This window comes from Watersipora subatra, chromosome 9 (genome assembly GCF_963576615.1).
Source record: "Watersipora subatra chromosome 9, tzWatSuba1.1, whole genome shotgun sequence".
NCBI classification, from domain to species: domain Eukaryota; kingdom Metazoa; phylum Bryozoa; class Gymnolaemata; order Cheilostomatida; family Watersiporidae; genus Watersipora; species Watersipora subatra.
The window spans coordinates 57,295,706-57,310,899 of record NC_088716.1 but is presented as its reverse complement, the minus strand read 5'-3'; the positions used below and the strand labels follow the sequence as shown (position 1 = coordinate 57,310,899).

The 15,194-nt window shown below is 35.7% G+C and overlaps 1 protein-coding gene across 2 annotated transcripts; it reads left to right on the top strand.

The window, feature by feature from the left end:
* The first annotated feature begins 3,655 nt into the window (after nt 1-3,655).
* LOC137404332 (transcription factor HES-2-like) lies at nt 3,656-4,867 on the top strand. Of its 2 annotated transcripts, XM_068090526.1 has the most exons (3): nt 3,656-3,674; nt 3,861-3,959; nt 4,081-4,867. In XM_068090526.1, the coding sequence occupies exons 2-3, from the start codon at nt 3,912-3,914 to the stop codon at nt 4,588-4,590; spliced, it is 558 nt and encodes a 185-aa protein (XP_067946627.1). In that variant the 5' UTR covers nt 3,656-3,674; nt 3,861-3,911; the 3' UTR covers nt 4,591-4,867. The 2 variants fall into 2 exon arrangements, with proteins under 2 accessions (XP_067946627.1, XP_067946626.1); XM_068090525.1 differs by lacking the exon at nt 3,656-3,674 and having other exon boundaries at nt 3,841-3,959.
* The last annotated feature ends 10,327 nt before the right edge of the window (nt 4,868-15,194 follow it).

Here is a 15,194-nt window from a genome sequence, read left to right as displayed (position 1 = left end):
GGTCAGCACAAATTCGGATCTGATTCTGGTCTGCCTTCGGAACCTGGACCATACCCGCACACCAGTCTGTAGGTACGGTCACCTTTGAAATGACCTCCTTTCGTTCCATATCGTCCAGCTGCTTCTTTACGATCTGTAAACGGGGCATCGATACTTCGTACGGGATATGCAACGCTACTGGTTTCGCATCGTCTCGTATCTGTATCGTGTATGGATCTGCGAACTTGCCTAAACCACAAAAAACATCAGGGTATTCAGGTTTAAAATCATGTTTCCCTACAACATCACCAGAAACAGTGTTAACATTGAATACATGATTTACATCACAAGTAACCAATCCTAAAGAAATACAGGCATCCTTGCTTAACAGGTTAGTGTTCTGATCAGAAACTACATAAACTTTCTCAACAATGTGTCGGTTGTCAATGCGCATCTTAGCATTGGCATAACCTAGTACAGGTAAGTGAGTGTTACCGGGTCTTACAAGTTGCTTGTCGGGTTTAGACAGTTTATGAATGTTACCTCCGAAAGTATCTACACTGCATACAGATACAGCAGCACCTGTATCGAGTTTGAACACACTTACGACCTCGGGACAGTTGTTGAATGTGATATTTATTCTCACCGACCAGCTGCGATTGTCTACTTTGACCGGCTTGACCTCACCTAGGAAATGTGGTGTCGAGATATTTTCAGCTACTTGAACTTCTGAAACCTTAGATAATTGTCTGCATACCGATTTCCAATGTCTGATCTTTCGGCAGTGGTTACATACAGATTTGATAGCTGGACATGATGATTTCGGGTGGAAGCCTTTTCCACACTTGTGACAGGCTTTCGGTTTACTGGCTGGATTAGGGTTATAACTAGCAGCACCAGTCGTTATGGGCCTAGCATTCTTGGCAGTCGCTTTCATAGACCTATGGTTTTTCAAATGTTTAACGCTGTCTACTGACGCCGACGAACCTTTAATGCCAGGTCTCACAACCGTCTGTGCCTGCTTTGCTGATTCATATCTTCTGCAAATGTCTACAGCAGTGTTGAGAGTCAAATTTAATTCTGATTGTAGTTTGTTGCTCAGCAAATCATCAGTAACGCCAACAACCAATCTATCGCGAATGAGTTCTTCTCTCAATGCACCGTAGTTGCAATATTCAGCTTGTCTATACAGCTTATTGATAAATACGTCCAAGCCATCGTTGCCTTGAGCAAGCTTGTTGAATTTCGCGCGTTCTACTATCGTATTAGTGCGAACACCAAAATATGTATCGAAAGCATTAATTAGATTGTCGTTTGTATCCTCCGGGATAGCTTTGGCTAAAATGATATCTTCTGCTTGAGGGCCTAACGTATAAACAAGGATGTTAATCTGTTCTCTGTCCCTTTGCTCACATAATCTACTTGCCTCCCGATACCTGAGCCATCTGGCTTTCCACCTAGTCCATTGTCCTGGGTCACTGAAGTCAAATTTGTCCGGTGGATTCAGTCTTGGAATTGAGTAATGTTTATGTACCACAGGAGCGGCATCTTCTTCTTCGCTATGCTCACTGTCTCCCATAACATTGCTGAAGACCTCCTCTCGCTGCCACCATGTAGTAAGATTGATTTAGCACGGCCACTAGACTAGATGCGTTCGATAGATTTTCTTATTAAGTCATTAACGATCTCGTGTTGTTCTGCCCGGAAGCATGAGAGAGTGTTATATTTTTCCACATAACCTAATATATAATCCTACTGCGATAATGCGGATACAATACACGTGTATATGTGAACGAGGGAAGACAACTACTACAACATCAATCACCCTGTAGAGTATGTTACATCTATGATTCAACTCGGCTTAGCTCACTGAAGTGACATGAACAGTTGAACAATGCAGTTGATTATTATTAAGCCTCTCACTCAAAGACTAGTATGAAAAATTATTGATGAGCTGGCGCCAGCCTTTTTCTAATAGAAAATTTAATTTTAAAAAATTTTAGGAAGGCATTCAGATCTTGATTTTAACTTTTAATAAGTTGTATAGATTATTGCTATTCAAAGGGTGAAGGTTCATTTTAGCATATTTTAAAATTTTAAATGTTTACATTTCCAAAAACAGGTTGTCGTAAATGCTTTGAAACAAAACACAATGCCAATGGCAACAATATAATAAAGTACAATAAAATAAAAATGTCACTAAAATTCCCTTAGAAGAGTCAGTTGTCAAATATACAACAACTCAAACAAAAAATCTCAATTGATGAAAATGCAAAAGGAAAGTTTTTTACATTTGTTAACACGGTTAGATTTCAATATATTATATAATTTTAGTTTCTGTAATAAGGAATATGTTTATTTGGGAGAATACGTTGATTCCAGTCTTTATCAATTGGTTATAAAATGCCAAAGAGTACGTTATGACAGCATTACATTAAAAGACATATTTTTCCAAAGCTCGTACTTACATTAAACATTGAATTCAAAACTGTCTTACAAAACTATGGTTTACATAATGCATTATTTCGAAAGTTTTAATTTTGTATTTTATGATATGAGGATTTTAAGGTGGAAAGCTCATTCAATCTACCTTTTTGTAACTGGCACCATTTTTTGCAGTTCCTGTTCTGACTGACCCCTTTTTGAGATGGAAGAACATAACAATATAGTTCTTTCTTCATGTGTATTTTATAACGGGGTGGTGACAGGGGAGGAGGTGACAGGGTAAGAGGGTTGAATACTTTCCTTGGAATTCCAAACATGAAAGTTAATAATTGGTATTTATTTGAGACTACAAATAGTAAGAGCTGAGATAAAAAATACTTTCTCATCCACAGACATGAGAATATGTTCATTCATATTGAAGTTCTGCATAATTGGCTGATTATGGTTACCAAGAGTGCTAAAAATACCACATATATATAAACCACAAGTTTTCTTTATATTTCTCACATCTGCAAACAAGTTATTAAGAGGTTGGTTGTTTTACACGGTGTCTGAAACTTAGGTCAAGCAATCAGTTGGTTTGCAGGATCATACATTGGATGTTAATCAACGTAAATGTAAGTCTTTATGCCACTTACTATTTCTTTTTCAATTTTCCTTCAAAGCTTTCCCAAAATTCATTTAAAGTCACTTCAAAGTTTAACGAATTTAAACAAAGAATAGAATAGTCAACTACTAGAGTTTGGAGTTGTCTTCTTTTTTCATCAGTCAATGATTATAGAGTGGATATTAAGAAACCTTTGCCAGCGTGTAACATCTCAGCTAGTAAAACATCTTACACACAAAAAGCTATAAGCTTCTTTTTTTGCTCTGTTATTTATAGTATCCCAGCGTAGTCAAACTGGATGAAAATTGCAAGTTTTAAGTGATAACTTTTCCTTAATTATAAGATGTTTTTAAACATTAGTATTTTTGGTAAATGATTGAATTAACATGAAGCATTTGATAGAATTTTCATTTTTGATGTTTGATCTTCATCATTTTGATGAATAAAGCTTGACTGTAGCTTGTACAAAGACGCACCCTTATTGATGGTCTCCACCAAAGGAGCCAAAGGTGATAATCTTCAGCTTATTGTAAAAGTTTAGAGCATATTCATAATTCGCAGACATCATCATGATGATCTGCGTAAGCCACCAATTGGTGAGGTCAGTGGAACCAGATTGGCCAAGAAAATTTAGTAACACTAGGTGAGTGCACATGATTGACAGCGCAAGATGATTATACGGTTCATCCTTTGCTAATTCTTTTTAAAACTTTTTTATTGGCTGAGGAGATCGCTAATGCTTTATTCTGAATTTTTATTGGTTCACCGCGCCTAATATGTAGCTTGGGCTGAGCTTCATTTAACAGAAGTTTCTAATCTATTCAAATAGCCAGCTGGAACCATATTGACTGCAGTAGCACTATTGCGATAAAAGGAAACCATGAAGACGATTGGATCTCTAGAGATGCCGAAAGACAGCAACCGCAGAGTAAGTATAAAATATTACTATGGCTTATTTTAGAGTAATTTCATCAAGATTTGTTTCTTTAGTGCCAATTTATATTTCTTTGTAATTTACAAAAATATTCATTGGTTTTTTGTTTTTGTAGATATTGAAGCCAATAATAGAGAAGAGACGAAGAGAAAGAATAAACAGTCACCTCGAAGAGCTCAAGAACCTCGTATGTGGAAACACAAGATCTAAACTAGAAAAAGCTGACATTCTTGAGCTGACCGTAAATCATCTTCGTAAACTCATCGCAGCTCAAAGACGTTCACAATCGACTAATAATAACAACACTGCTCCGGTAGCCATTCCACCCAAACCTATAGATCCGACACGGGCTGGATACATGCCTTGCTCGCAGGAAATGCAAAGACTTATGGCTAAAAATGTCAACGAGAACATATTGGCAGCTCACCAGCGTAGGCATCAAGGGCAACCAATATCATCGCCATCTCCAGGATCTAGTTGCTCATCTCTTAGTCCAACCTCACCGGAACCACATTTTGTCTATTTTCCTATGTTGCATTCCAATTTTCCATTTGCATTTCCTGTCAAAGGCCTCCCTAGTGCACATCCAACTCGTAATAAGTCTGATGTTTGGAGGCCATGGTAATTTGGAGTTGTTGTTTTTCTACTAATTGTATTTATTTGTACATTTTTTTATCTTTCCTATTGCATTAAATCTCTTTTTGCTATGATTTTTGTCGTTATATTTTGTCATGTTTTAAGCCAATCCATGGCTTTATCCTTTTGAAGCAGTATTAGGTTTACCAATCAGTCAGTTGCCAAAAGTGCAGGTGACCCTCCTGTTCAGTTGCCAAAAGTGCAGGTGACCCTCCTGTTCAGTTGTTGATTTTGTTTTAATAAATAAACATTTTACTCAAACAGTAGCTTCTCATGTAATAATTTACTTTTTAATTTAATTTTTAATCATTTACTAATAAACCAGTTCTATCATAGAATGACTTCTCTGCTGGTCCCTGCTCGACCTCTTATAAAGTCATACATGTACTTGTAGAGATTGAAACAGGTTAATATACATTTATCTCAATTTAATGTTTGTCTGTAATAATTCATGGTTAATAAAACAAGTTAGTCAATAATTTCAGCTGCATGACTCAAAAAGTTTGCTGAACAATTGCTTGTTCCACAAACCAAAAGACATTTCACATTTTAGTCTTAAACATTTGTGACCTCTTAAAGTGACCTTTAGACTGAGGTTAGCACAGGTAAATGTACGCGCATGCAGAGGTGAGTGAATTTAGTCGATGTCCCTGTTTCCATTTCTAACAGGAAGTCTCATATTGGGTCAAAATGTCAAGTTTTTGAGTATTTTAATTATAGTTTAGTTGGGTTGTTCCAGTGATTAGCATATCGGTGTTCAGATTTGAACCTCCCTGTTTTATAGATTGCCTCATTATACTGTTTCTAGCTTTCAATTCATTTTATAATAAATAGCTTTAATATATAATTCACTCTCCTTGTCAGTAGGACTGCTGTTAGACATCTGTACCAAGACTTGATAACAATAACAGAGTATCTTCCTGCGCCATTCTCACTTTTTTATTTCTTATAAAGTAGTCTTTGATCTGTGAAATTACTTACGTAAAATTAAATTGTCCGTTGTCACTATATAATCAGAGTAGACACAGTTCAAGAGTTCATCCCGTCAATAAAATGTTTTATGGAAGGTTCTCTTAGCAGAGAAGGAAAGATTTGTTTTTTCTGTAGGTTACTCAAAATATGCTCCTTTGACGTTGTGTTGGTTTAAGCTAATATGAACATGTTAATGTTATGTTATGTTAATGTTAACGTGTTAGCATATTAATTAACTTACACAAAGTTTAGGGAGATTTAAAATCGTGCAGTTATTTTATAGCCAAGATAAAGTAATTCAGAGTTGCACACAATCAAAGTGAAACTTTCACTCATTTCTTCGGTTTCTATTAGTTACCAACTACAGGAAAATAATTTTAAAATGGCCTGCATACAGGTAAATGCATTCAAATAAAATAGATCTGTTTATTCAAGCTCTGAGGTCAAAATTGTTCTTGATTCTACGAACTTCAGTCCTTGACTATGAAATGTGATTAGTTTTGACATTAGTTTTGACATTTCCTTTTTCATATGTTATTGCTTGAACGTGACTGATATGCACCTCTGAAATTCCAAAACCGCGAATGAGAACCTTTAGTTGAATTGTGTAGGACAAAAGTAGAAACTGAAAATTAAAGGTAGTGACAGGTTTTTTAGGTAAGTAACAGTTAATGTTTTCATATTGCTGATAAAATCAGGTAGTTAGTAATATTTCTACTCATTATGATAAAAAAACTTGCATTATATATAAAAACTTCATTTGATCAAGATTATTGTGTTGTTAACGTAATAAATCTTTCTATAGCAAATGTGTTGAGAATCCACGAAAGAGCTAACTGGTCACAGTAATACAAATTCAATGAGCCCATTTTAATCAGTTGTGAATTTTGTAATAGCCTTCAATGGCTGGTCATAATGGTTGGATAAAAATATTCATTTTAGTTTAAAAAACTTATGCCAAAAATTTAAATATATCAATAATAGGAACTTTGAAAAACATAAAGATTGACTAGCAACAAAATTCACATTACAGCTATTTAGTACCAAAAGGTTCACCATGCCCTCGTCTGCTATGTTGTATGTGCAAAATATGTGGAAATGTGATTACAAGCTCTTAAAAGCTCAAAAGCGAACAGTCCATCGCAGCCATCTTGAAAATGCTGTAGGTTGGAATCCCTCTCCAAAACAGCTCAAATGGGATGCAGTTGATTCTGTGTGCTTCTGTTTACACTCTTATGCAACCTCATTCGTCGAAATATTTTCACAAATATACTTCACGCATTCAATAAAACCATGTCTATTGTCATTACGCGTCTATTTCATCATCATTGTCATGCTGTCACTTTTGAGCACTGATATCTCAAAACCTAGCCTAAAAATTAGTTTAATTTTTAACCTTAGCCTGAAGGAGTTCATATCATCTTCTGATAAGCATGACGAGCCTGTTGGTCACCTGTGTTAGTCGAAAAATACTGCAGAAATAGTGCAGGAAGTATGGGTCACATGATCAGATTACGACTAGATGATTAGACCAAACCAAAACGAAACTGTTAAGTAGTGAGCATCTATATTTGATACAGGATTTTTGGTAAAACCCAAAATGTTTGCCATAAAGTAGTGCTATGAGGCGCTTTATATTGAGCCTTTTATTGGCCTTTCAATTCACGTGATAAACTTGCGTGTCAAAACAATAACCAAAATATTTGAGAACGTCCTCGAAATAAAGAGATTCCAAACTATGGCGTTTTCTTGGTGGCTGCGATTAACTGTTCATTATTTAGCTTTTAATAGCTTGTAGTCACATTCCCACATATTTGGCACCTACAATACAACAGAGTAAGACAAGGTGAATCTTTTGATACCAAATAACTGTAATGTGAATTTTGTTGCAAGTCATCTTTTAAATGGCAGATTCTTTTACACTCAAAAAATTAAATTTTTAGAAAATCTAGCAATATGGCTCTCTAATTCGCACTTTATTTAAAAAAGTGGTTTTTGTCCTCACTCCTATAAGTTCTTTTATTATGAATATTTTAACAGTTTTTACATAGTTTAGCAATTCCTTGTGAACCACGGATCAGCAAAAGCTAAAAACCTCTGCTGATTTGGAGCAGAGAAGGTTCGAATCCCGCATCCCACATATGATTTACAGAACATTCATAAGTAAGCAAGGTTTAAAGAAGGGAAAGTTATATACGCTGCAGAAAAGAAACAATATACTCACAGTCAATTATTTTCAGTACTGATTTGGTTGCTTTTGGCTGCAATGACTTCAATCGGGCCTGAGGCTAGCCAAGTACTACATGTATTACAAGTAGCCAAATACTACATGACTAATTTTTTACACTGATACAACTTGATATGAAGATATTTCTCAATATCGCTGAATAGCCTTCCCCAAGCTTATGATGGCCACTGCCGGTGTCTGCATGTACCCACAGAAGCCACTGGGCCCCCTTCTCTGCAGAGCGCTAGCTGTTGACATGATAAAATATGGCTTTGGATCATTGTGTAACCGCTAATCTTGGAGATGATCCTCAAATTCATGGCAAATTAATATTATTAATCATGTTTGCTAGACACTTTGCTACGGTGTTTTGCACATGCACGGCTCCTTAATTGTAACGACGCGTTTAGACTGAAGTACTTGTATTAACACCTTGAGGGTGGTAGAGTAGTCGTCGCGGTTATGTTTGACGTTTGGTAATTTATGATAAAGGAGCAGATAATCTGGCACGCTTAAGCTGGTGAAACACTTCCTGTTGCATAAGCATTTTGTTTTCAGGTGTGCACGACTCTACGCCAACAGTTGCCGGCTAGCTCAGAGAGTCTCTTACCAAATATATCACTCACTTTATATTTCACGCAATTCCGATGGATTACCTGTAACAACGTCTTGGCTTCTAATTCACCCGCAAAATCATATGGATTACTAACCACAAGTATTTTCATTTACCTTTTCTGTTAGCAGAAGCATATTTAAGATGGAAAAAGTAGTTTTACAAATGATTGCATCAGTGATTATTAAAGATCCTTGGATCATTGAAAATATCCTGGGAGTTGATTTTCCTTTTTACCCAAAAGGGTCTGTGTGATTCACTCAGTTGTTCAGAGTTCACTTGGTTGATATTCGTGACTCAATGATTTCCTCGTGCATTCTGATTGTACCGCTTTGACTTATCTGAAATCTTTTTTAGTCTCAAAAAGTTCTTCCTTCTACATTCTACTGAATTGATAATTTTAGTTGGTCACGTTTCTTGCAAAATTATCAAGTTATGACAGCCAGGTGTCATGCATTGAGTGTTATTAATGAGTGACTCACCATAACTCTTTGTCACTCAAGTTCTGTTTATTCTGGTCCTCTATTATACCATGGCCTCATACATTTGTCATTTTATTTCCAACTAACACGCTGACAGGCCCAGACACTGTGAGAGATTGTCATAAGTAATAGTATATTCATAATTATTCCATGAAGTGGCAAGATGGCTGAGAGGTGTTGTGGTTGACACCTCTGGCTGTAAAATGACATATCTAGGTTCAAGCCCTGTGTGAGGTAGTTTTTTTTCATACCCGTAGAGTGGCTTCAGACAAATAAACATTTGTTGCAATAAAGACTTATTTGTACATATTTTCAGCATAAGTTTGATCTAATTTTAAAGAGCCAATCACAAAGCAGACAGATACATCGTAGGCATATACATTATAATATACATTTACTCTCAGCCTACAGCATAATCAGCTGCACTCTGTATGCATACAGATTTGTAATACATAAAGGAGGAGCTGCTCTAACTAGTATATGAAGAGCATGACTTTAGAAGTTCAGTGGCGCCATGTGATTCACAGCACAACGAAAGAGATGTAGAAGTAAGGTGCTAAGGTTCTGCGTGTAAATGTTCTGGGAGTAAATTGCAGAAGCATGTTTCTTCCATTCATGATGAGACTGGAGATATTAATTAAATAAGTTTCACAATTTAGGTAAATAGCTAAAAAAAGGCATCGGTAGATTTTTCCACCTTTCGTCTGTAAGTTCTCCTTGTTTTCTTTTTTAACAGTCACGAGATAGCCTACACGTTTGCTCATGTGCGCTACTTTTCACTAGCTTCTGACAAGCGAGAGTTTTATATTGTTTTCTTTTATATAATGTATCTAGTCAAGCATATTAATCATTATAAAAGAAGGAATTGATGGAGTGGGCCCGGCGTTGGGCTGCGAAATATATTAGAAAAGTTCATGCTGCCTATAAAAAACTATTTTTAAACTTTCTAGAGGTGATCTGAAAGGGTTTTTTTAGACTTGTGCTATTTACGCTACAGATTTTGTAAAAAAATGCTCATTGTTTGTTGAAATTTTTGTAAACTGACTTTTGCCACATTTGCTATGTTGTGATATTTTGCAGTTCTGTGAAACAACCTTTCATTATCCTTTACCAGTTGAACTGCTTTTATTACTGCGGAAATAATTAAAGTGATCTTAGCTCCAGCAAGAAGGTTGTCTATTTTTTGTTAGGGAATTTGTGTAAGCTTACTGTGCAGTTTTTGCTAAATTTTGTTTTTTTTACAGTTCTGTCAAACCATAAATCATAGTAATGCATTCGTGTGCTTGCCAATGGCAAATTTATTTAACATCAGCAAGGTCATAGAAGTGGCAGTAGTGGCGTAGTAGTGGCGTAGTAGTGGCGTAGTAGTGGCGTAGTAGTGGCGTAGTAGTGGCGTAGTAGCGGTGTAGTAGTTGTGTGGTAGTACTGTAGTAGTTGTGTGGTAGTAATGTTGTAGTTGTGTAGTAGCAGTTTAGTAGTTGCATATTTGTGGAGTAGTATTAGTGGCATGAGTGATTAGTGATGTAATAATGGTGTAGTAGTGGTTTAGTATAGTGGTGTAGATGTGGATGCATAGCATTCACAAGGATGTAAAAATGATGACTAGGGTCCAAAAACTTGTACTTCGCTTTGAAAAAAGATTTTGTGGTGTAGTTTTATTTCAAATAAGCCATACAAACAATTTGATGCTGGAAATGGTTTTTTCTGTAATTAAGCAAAAACATCAACAGTCTGTTGAAGAACCCTGTGCAACTCATTTTTCTTCTTATAGCCGTTGGTAATATTATTATCATTAACCATTTTACTGTTTAGCCACCATATAAACTATAACCCTAAACTGGCATATCGAACAAAGGCTTGCGAAAACATTTTATGTTTGTTTCGTCTTATGCCGACCTTATGTCGACCTTATGCCGACCTTATGCCGAACTTATGCCGACCTTATGCCGACCTTATGCCGACCTTATGCCGACCTTATGCCGACCTTATGCCGACCTTATGCCGACCTTATGCCGACCTTATGCCGACCTTATGCCGACCTTATGCCGACCTTATGCCGACCTTATGCCGACCTTATGCCGACCTTATGCCGACCTTATGCCGACCTTATGCCGACCTTATGCCGACCTTATGCCGACCTTATGCCGACCTTATGCCGACCTTATGCCGACCTTATGCCGACCTTATGCCGACCTTATGCCGACCTTATGCCGACCTTATGCCGACCTTATGCCGACCTTATGCCGACCTTATGCCGACCTTATGCCGACCAGTGGCTATTGATTCATCTTATGATTAATTTAAATTTCAAAATCATAAAAGCATTTTTTGGATTTATGTAATCAATTGGCATAGCCACTCTTAGTGGCTGGCAAGGTTTATGTCAAATACCGTCATGTCGTCAAACAGTCTCATTGTAGCCGCCAAAATTGGTGACACGTTTGACACAGTTAATCATTTGGTAAAAAGAGTTTTTATTTAGCATTTTTCAACCAAATAAAGGATAAACTAATATTTGTCCAAGATTTTGACTAGTGGTTTTTGTCGTCTCTAATACTCACACGATAACTTCTAATCTGCAAACTTATTCATAGAATTTAGCTTGGTAAATTCTATGAGATACGCTGGTCGCTTTTAAACTTGTTCTTGTTTAATAATTTTGGTGCTTTTTGTTCTTCACTTTTTGCATTGCATTTGGATGCAATGCAATTGTCTGTAAATTTTTTGCATACAAAACATTTTTAAAACATCATGCCGGTTATTATAAGTATAATAACGATACAAAACACATAAAAACCTATTTAAATATGTTACCAAGTCTTTGTAAATTGTCGACAATATCTTAAAACCTACCCATCTGATCGGATTATACACAAATAGACAGATTAATTTGGCCGAAAATCGTTATTAAAATTTGCCAAGCCTTACTTTTATCAAAATTAAGACCGACAAATGAAACGTCGAGCGACAGAGAATAGAACCATTAAGTCGTGCGCATTTCACGAAAAAGTAACGTACACATTTCACCAGTCTATAGTATTGTCGAATTGCCGAAGGTTTCTGTAATTAACGTAGAAGTACTGAAATATAATCATTTCTTTTTTGCCGATTTTAAAGTAACTGACATTTTGGACACTTTTGAGTACTTTGACATTCTAACTGATGTTCAAAGCAGTGAAAGTAAAGGAAATGACGATGATCCTTTTTTCTAACGATTCTTATGAGATTATTACAATATTTAATTATAAATTTGGATGACTATTGAAGTGTTATAGTCACACTAACAACATCGATGATGGGCAATATGTTACCGTTATTATTTTTTCTAAATAGATTTGTTAAATAGATTTTTTTTTAATTTATATAAATATCACAACTTCTTGATATTTTTAGCTATGGCGTTTTGAAATGTAAATAAAATTGTGCATTGGTTGTCTACTATTACTGTATTACTATATTCCCACGACCAAACGAGCGGAGCAAAGTTTGAGAGTTTTTATGATAAATGCATGTGCACACAACTTACGAAAATTATTCATCAACAACGTCGCAAACCCTTGTTTCAAAATCTCATCAACAAATTTAACCATCGTTTTGTAGAGTCGTTAAAGTATAATAACGATACAGAACACATATAAGCCTATTTAAATATGTTACCAAGTCTTTGTAAATTGTCGACAGTATCTCAAAACTTACCCATCTGATCAGATCATACACAAATAGACAAATTAATTTGGCCGAAAATCGCCATAAAACGCTTGAAAAGCTTGGTTTAATAAAAGTTAAGACCGGCCTACGATACGCTAATGAAGCCGTGCGAAAGATAGTAGAACTATTTAGCAGTGCGCATTTCATAAAAAAACCGTGCTCATTTCATTGTTTACTTGTAATCGAATTTGTCCGAAGGTTTTTGCAATAAACGTAGACCGTTTGAGGCGTAGACCGATTTACAGGTACGAAATTGTGGTACACAGTTTATCAACCTGTTTTTTGTCTAATCACCAAAGGTTTCATTAAATTATTTAAAACGTTAGCCGAAATTCTTTACAACTAATGTACAAGCTAGGGCCGAACTACAATGCCTCTTTATGACGAAAACATTTTTTTATTTTGCTGCAGTTTGCAGAAAACTTCCAGACGCGTGAACGCTCATACTTGCTTTCTGCTAAAGATCGCTATCAAAACCAGTCTACATTCAACACAACCAACTTTAAAACTGTGTATAGTACACAGTAGCTTGCCATTTTACTTCTAATTTTGCATTTCAGAGTTATAATAAACATATTTCCTTATTGTTGTTGTTAAATTACATACATTACAGTAGGTTAGGCCTACAGCTTTAATTAATATTTATTTTATTGTTGTAAAACATAGGTTTGAGACAGTAATAGGTTAGGTGTGATTTTTTGTGTGATTAGGTGTAATTTATTGTTGTAAAACATACTTTTTGACAACTACTTTTTCAACAACCAGCACTGCCATTTCTTTTTTCCATTATCACTGATTCCATTATCAGGTCGTGGGCTGTGTGACAGGGGAATTTCTAGTAATAATATTAGTTATTCTAATAATATCAGTGCATTTTACTTCTAATATTGCATTTCTCCTATTGCAGGGGAGAGATATAAACATATAATCTTTCCCTTTCATTATTGCTGTTTGTTGTACATAATAACACCCACACCCAGTACATTACAGCTACCATTGCAGTTATCCTATTGCACTGCAGTGCCATTTGACTGCTAATATTGCATTTCTCAACCATCAGTACCCTTTCTTTTTTTCCAATATCACTTTGGTCGTGGGCTGTATGACAGGGGAATTTCTAGTATTAATACTGTTAACACTGTTAAGAGTTTTAGCACAACTTTTATTGTTGTACTGTAAATATTATTACATATGTTGATTAATATGCTATGATTTCTGCGAAGTAGATCAGTGACTTTCAAGCAGTATGTCACGGTACACTAGTGTGTTCTGAGAGATTGTCAGATAATGGGAAATTATTAATAAAAGGCCTCTTTTTTAAACTTATCTATAGTATTATTGGCCGTTGTCTGTCTGCTTGCTTTTGTGTAACGCACAGAAAATATATATTTGCGTAATTACTTAATTATTTTAATTATTTAATACTGTTAACACTGTTAAGAGTTAACAGTGTTAACAGTATTTGGATTGGCTTGGAAAGCTGGCTGATTAACGCAGCTGGTTAGAGCAACAGTCTGTTGAGCAGAACTTCACGGTGTCGAGCCACATACAAAACAATTTTTTTCAAATAGACACAACCATGCTGAGGTTTTCAGGAGGTAGCCAAGAGCTTCGTGAGTCTCTTTACAGTTTTTGCAAAAATATCTAAGTTGTGTTCATTAAAACAGGCCTAGGTTTCTTACTGAGTTTCCTTTAACTATATACATTACAGCGTTGAAGTGACATTTTGTGTCATTTTGTTTGGTGGTGTGCTAAAGGATTTCATGAATATAAAAAATGTTACACAACTCAAAAAGGTGGAAATTACTACACTATATAAATGAGACCGCACATCTGAATGGTGTGTGGTCATTATATATCATTATATCTCGTAATTTTACTATCGTTGTATGGTTGAGACTGTTGTTGTAGGACCTATTTTAGCTTCTTGAATATTCTTAAATGGCGGGCTATCTTCTGTAGGCTTACCTACTCGTCCGTGGAAAAAAACGGAATAGTAATGAGTAACCAGGTTTTTTTGTGTTCAAACATTGTTCACATTACAGAGATTTTTGTGTCAGGCTATTCCCAAAAAGTAAACAGAGAACTTTCCGTCACATTGATAGGTGTCGGAGCATTGACTAAATAGTTCACTGTTAAAATGACAGATTACAGCTGCTACGTCGTTGGCCCTACTAAATCTATGTATATGGTTTTGAAATTATGCATGTGCCAAATTCAAAGGCTATCCCAACACTGTACTGTGAGTGAGTTGCCACTTGGCAACTTTCCAATCAGAAGCAGTGAAGCTGTCATTCGTATGGAAGCGTCTGCAGCTATAGATGAATATTCATCTTATACATACTGGTATCTAAAACATTTTTAGTAATGTATTTTAATTTGTTTATAAAACATGAAGCTGCAATAACAAAATTATACTCCTTTTTAAGAATCATCTCTACATGATAATTTCACTTGTATTATTTTAGGTAAGCTAAATAGAGTTTTCAGATCTGATCACAATCATAACATTTTCATTGCCATCTATGCAAACGTAAATATAGGTCTCTGAATTGACGGTTAGTAGTATTCTGATCACATGTGCATGTAAC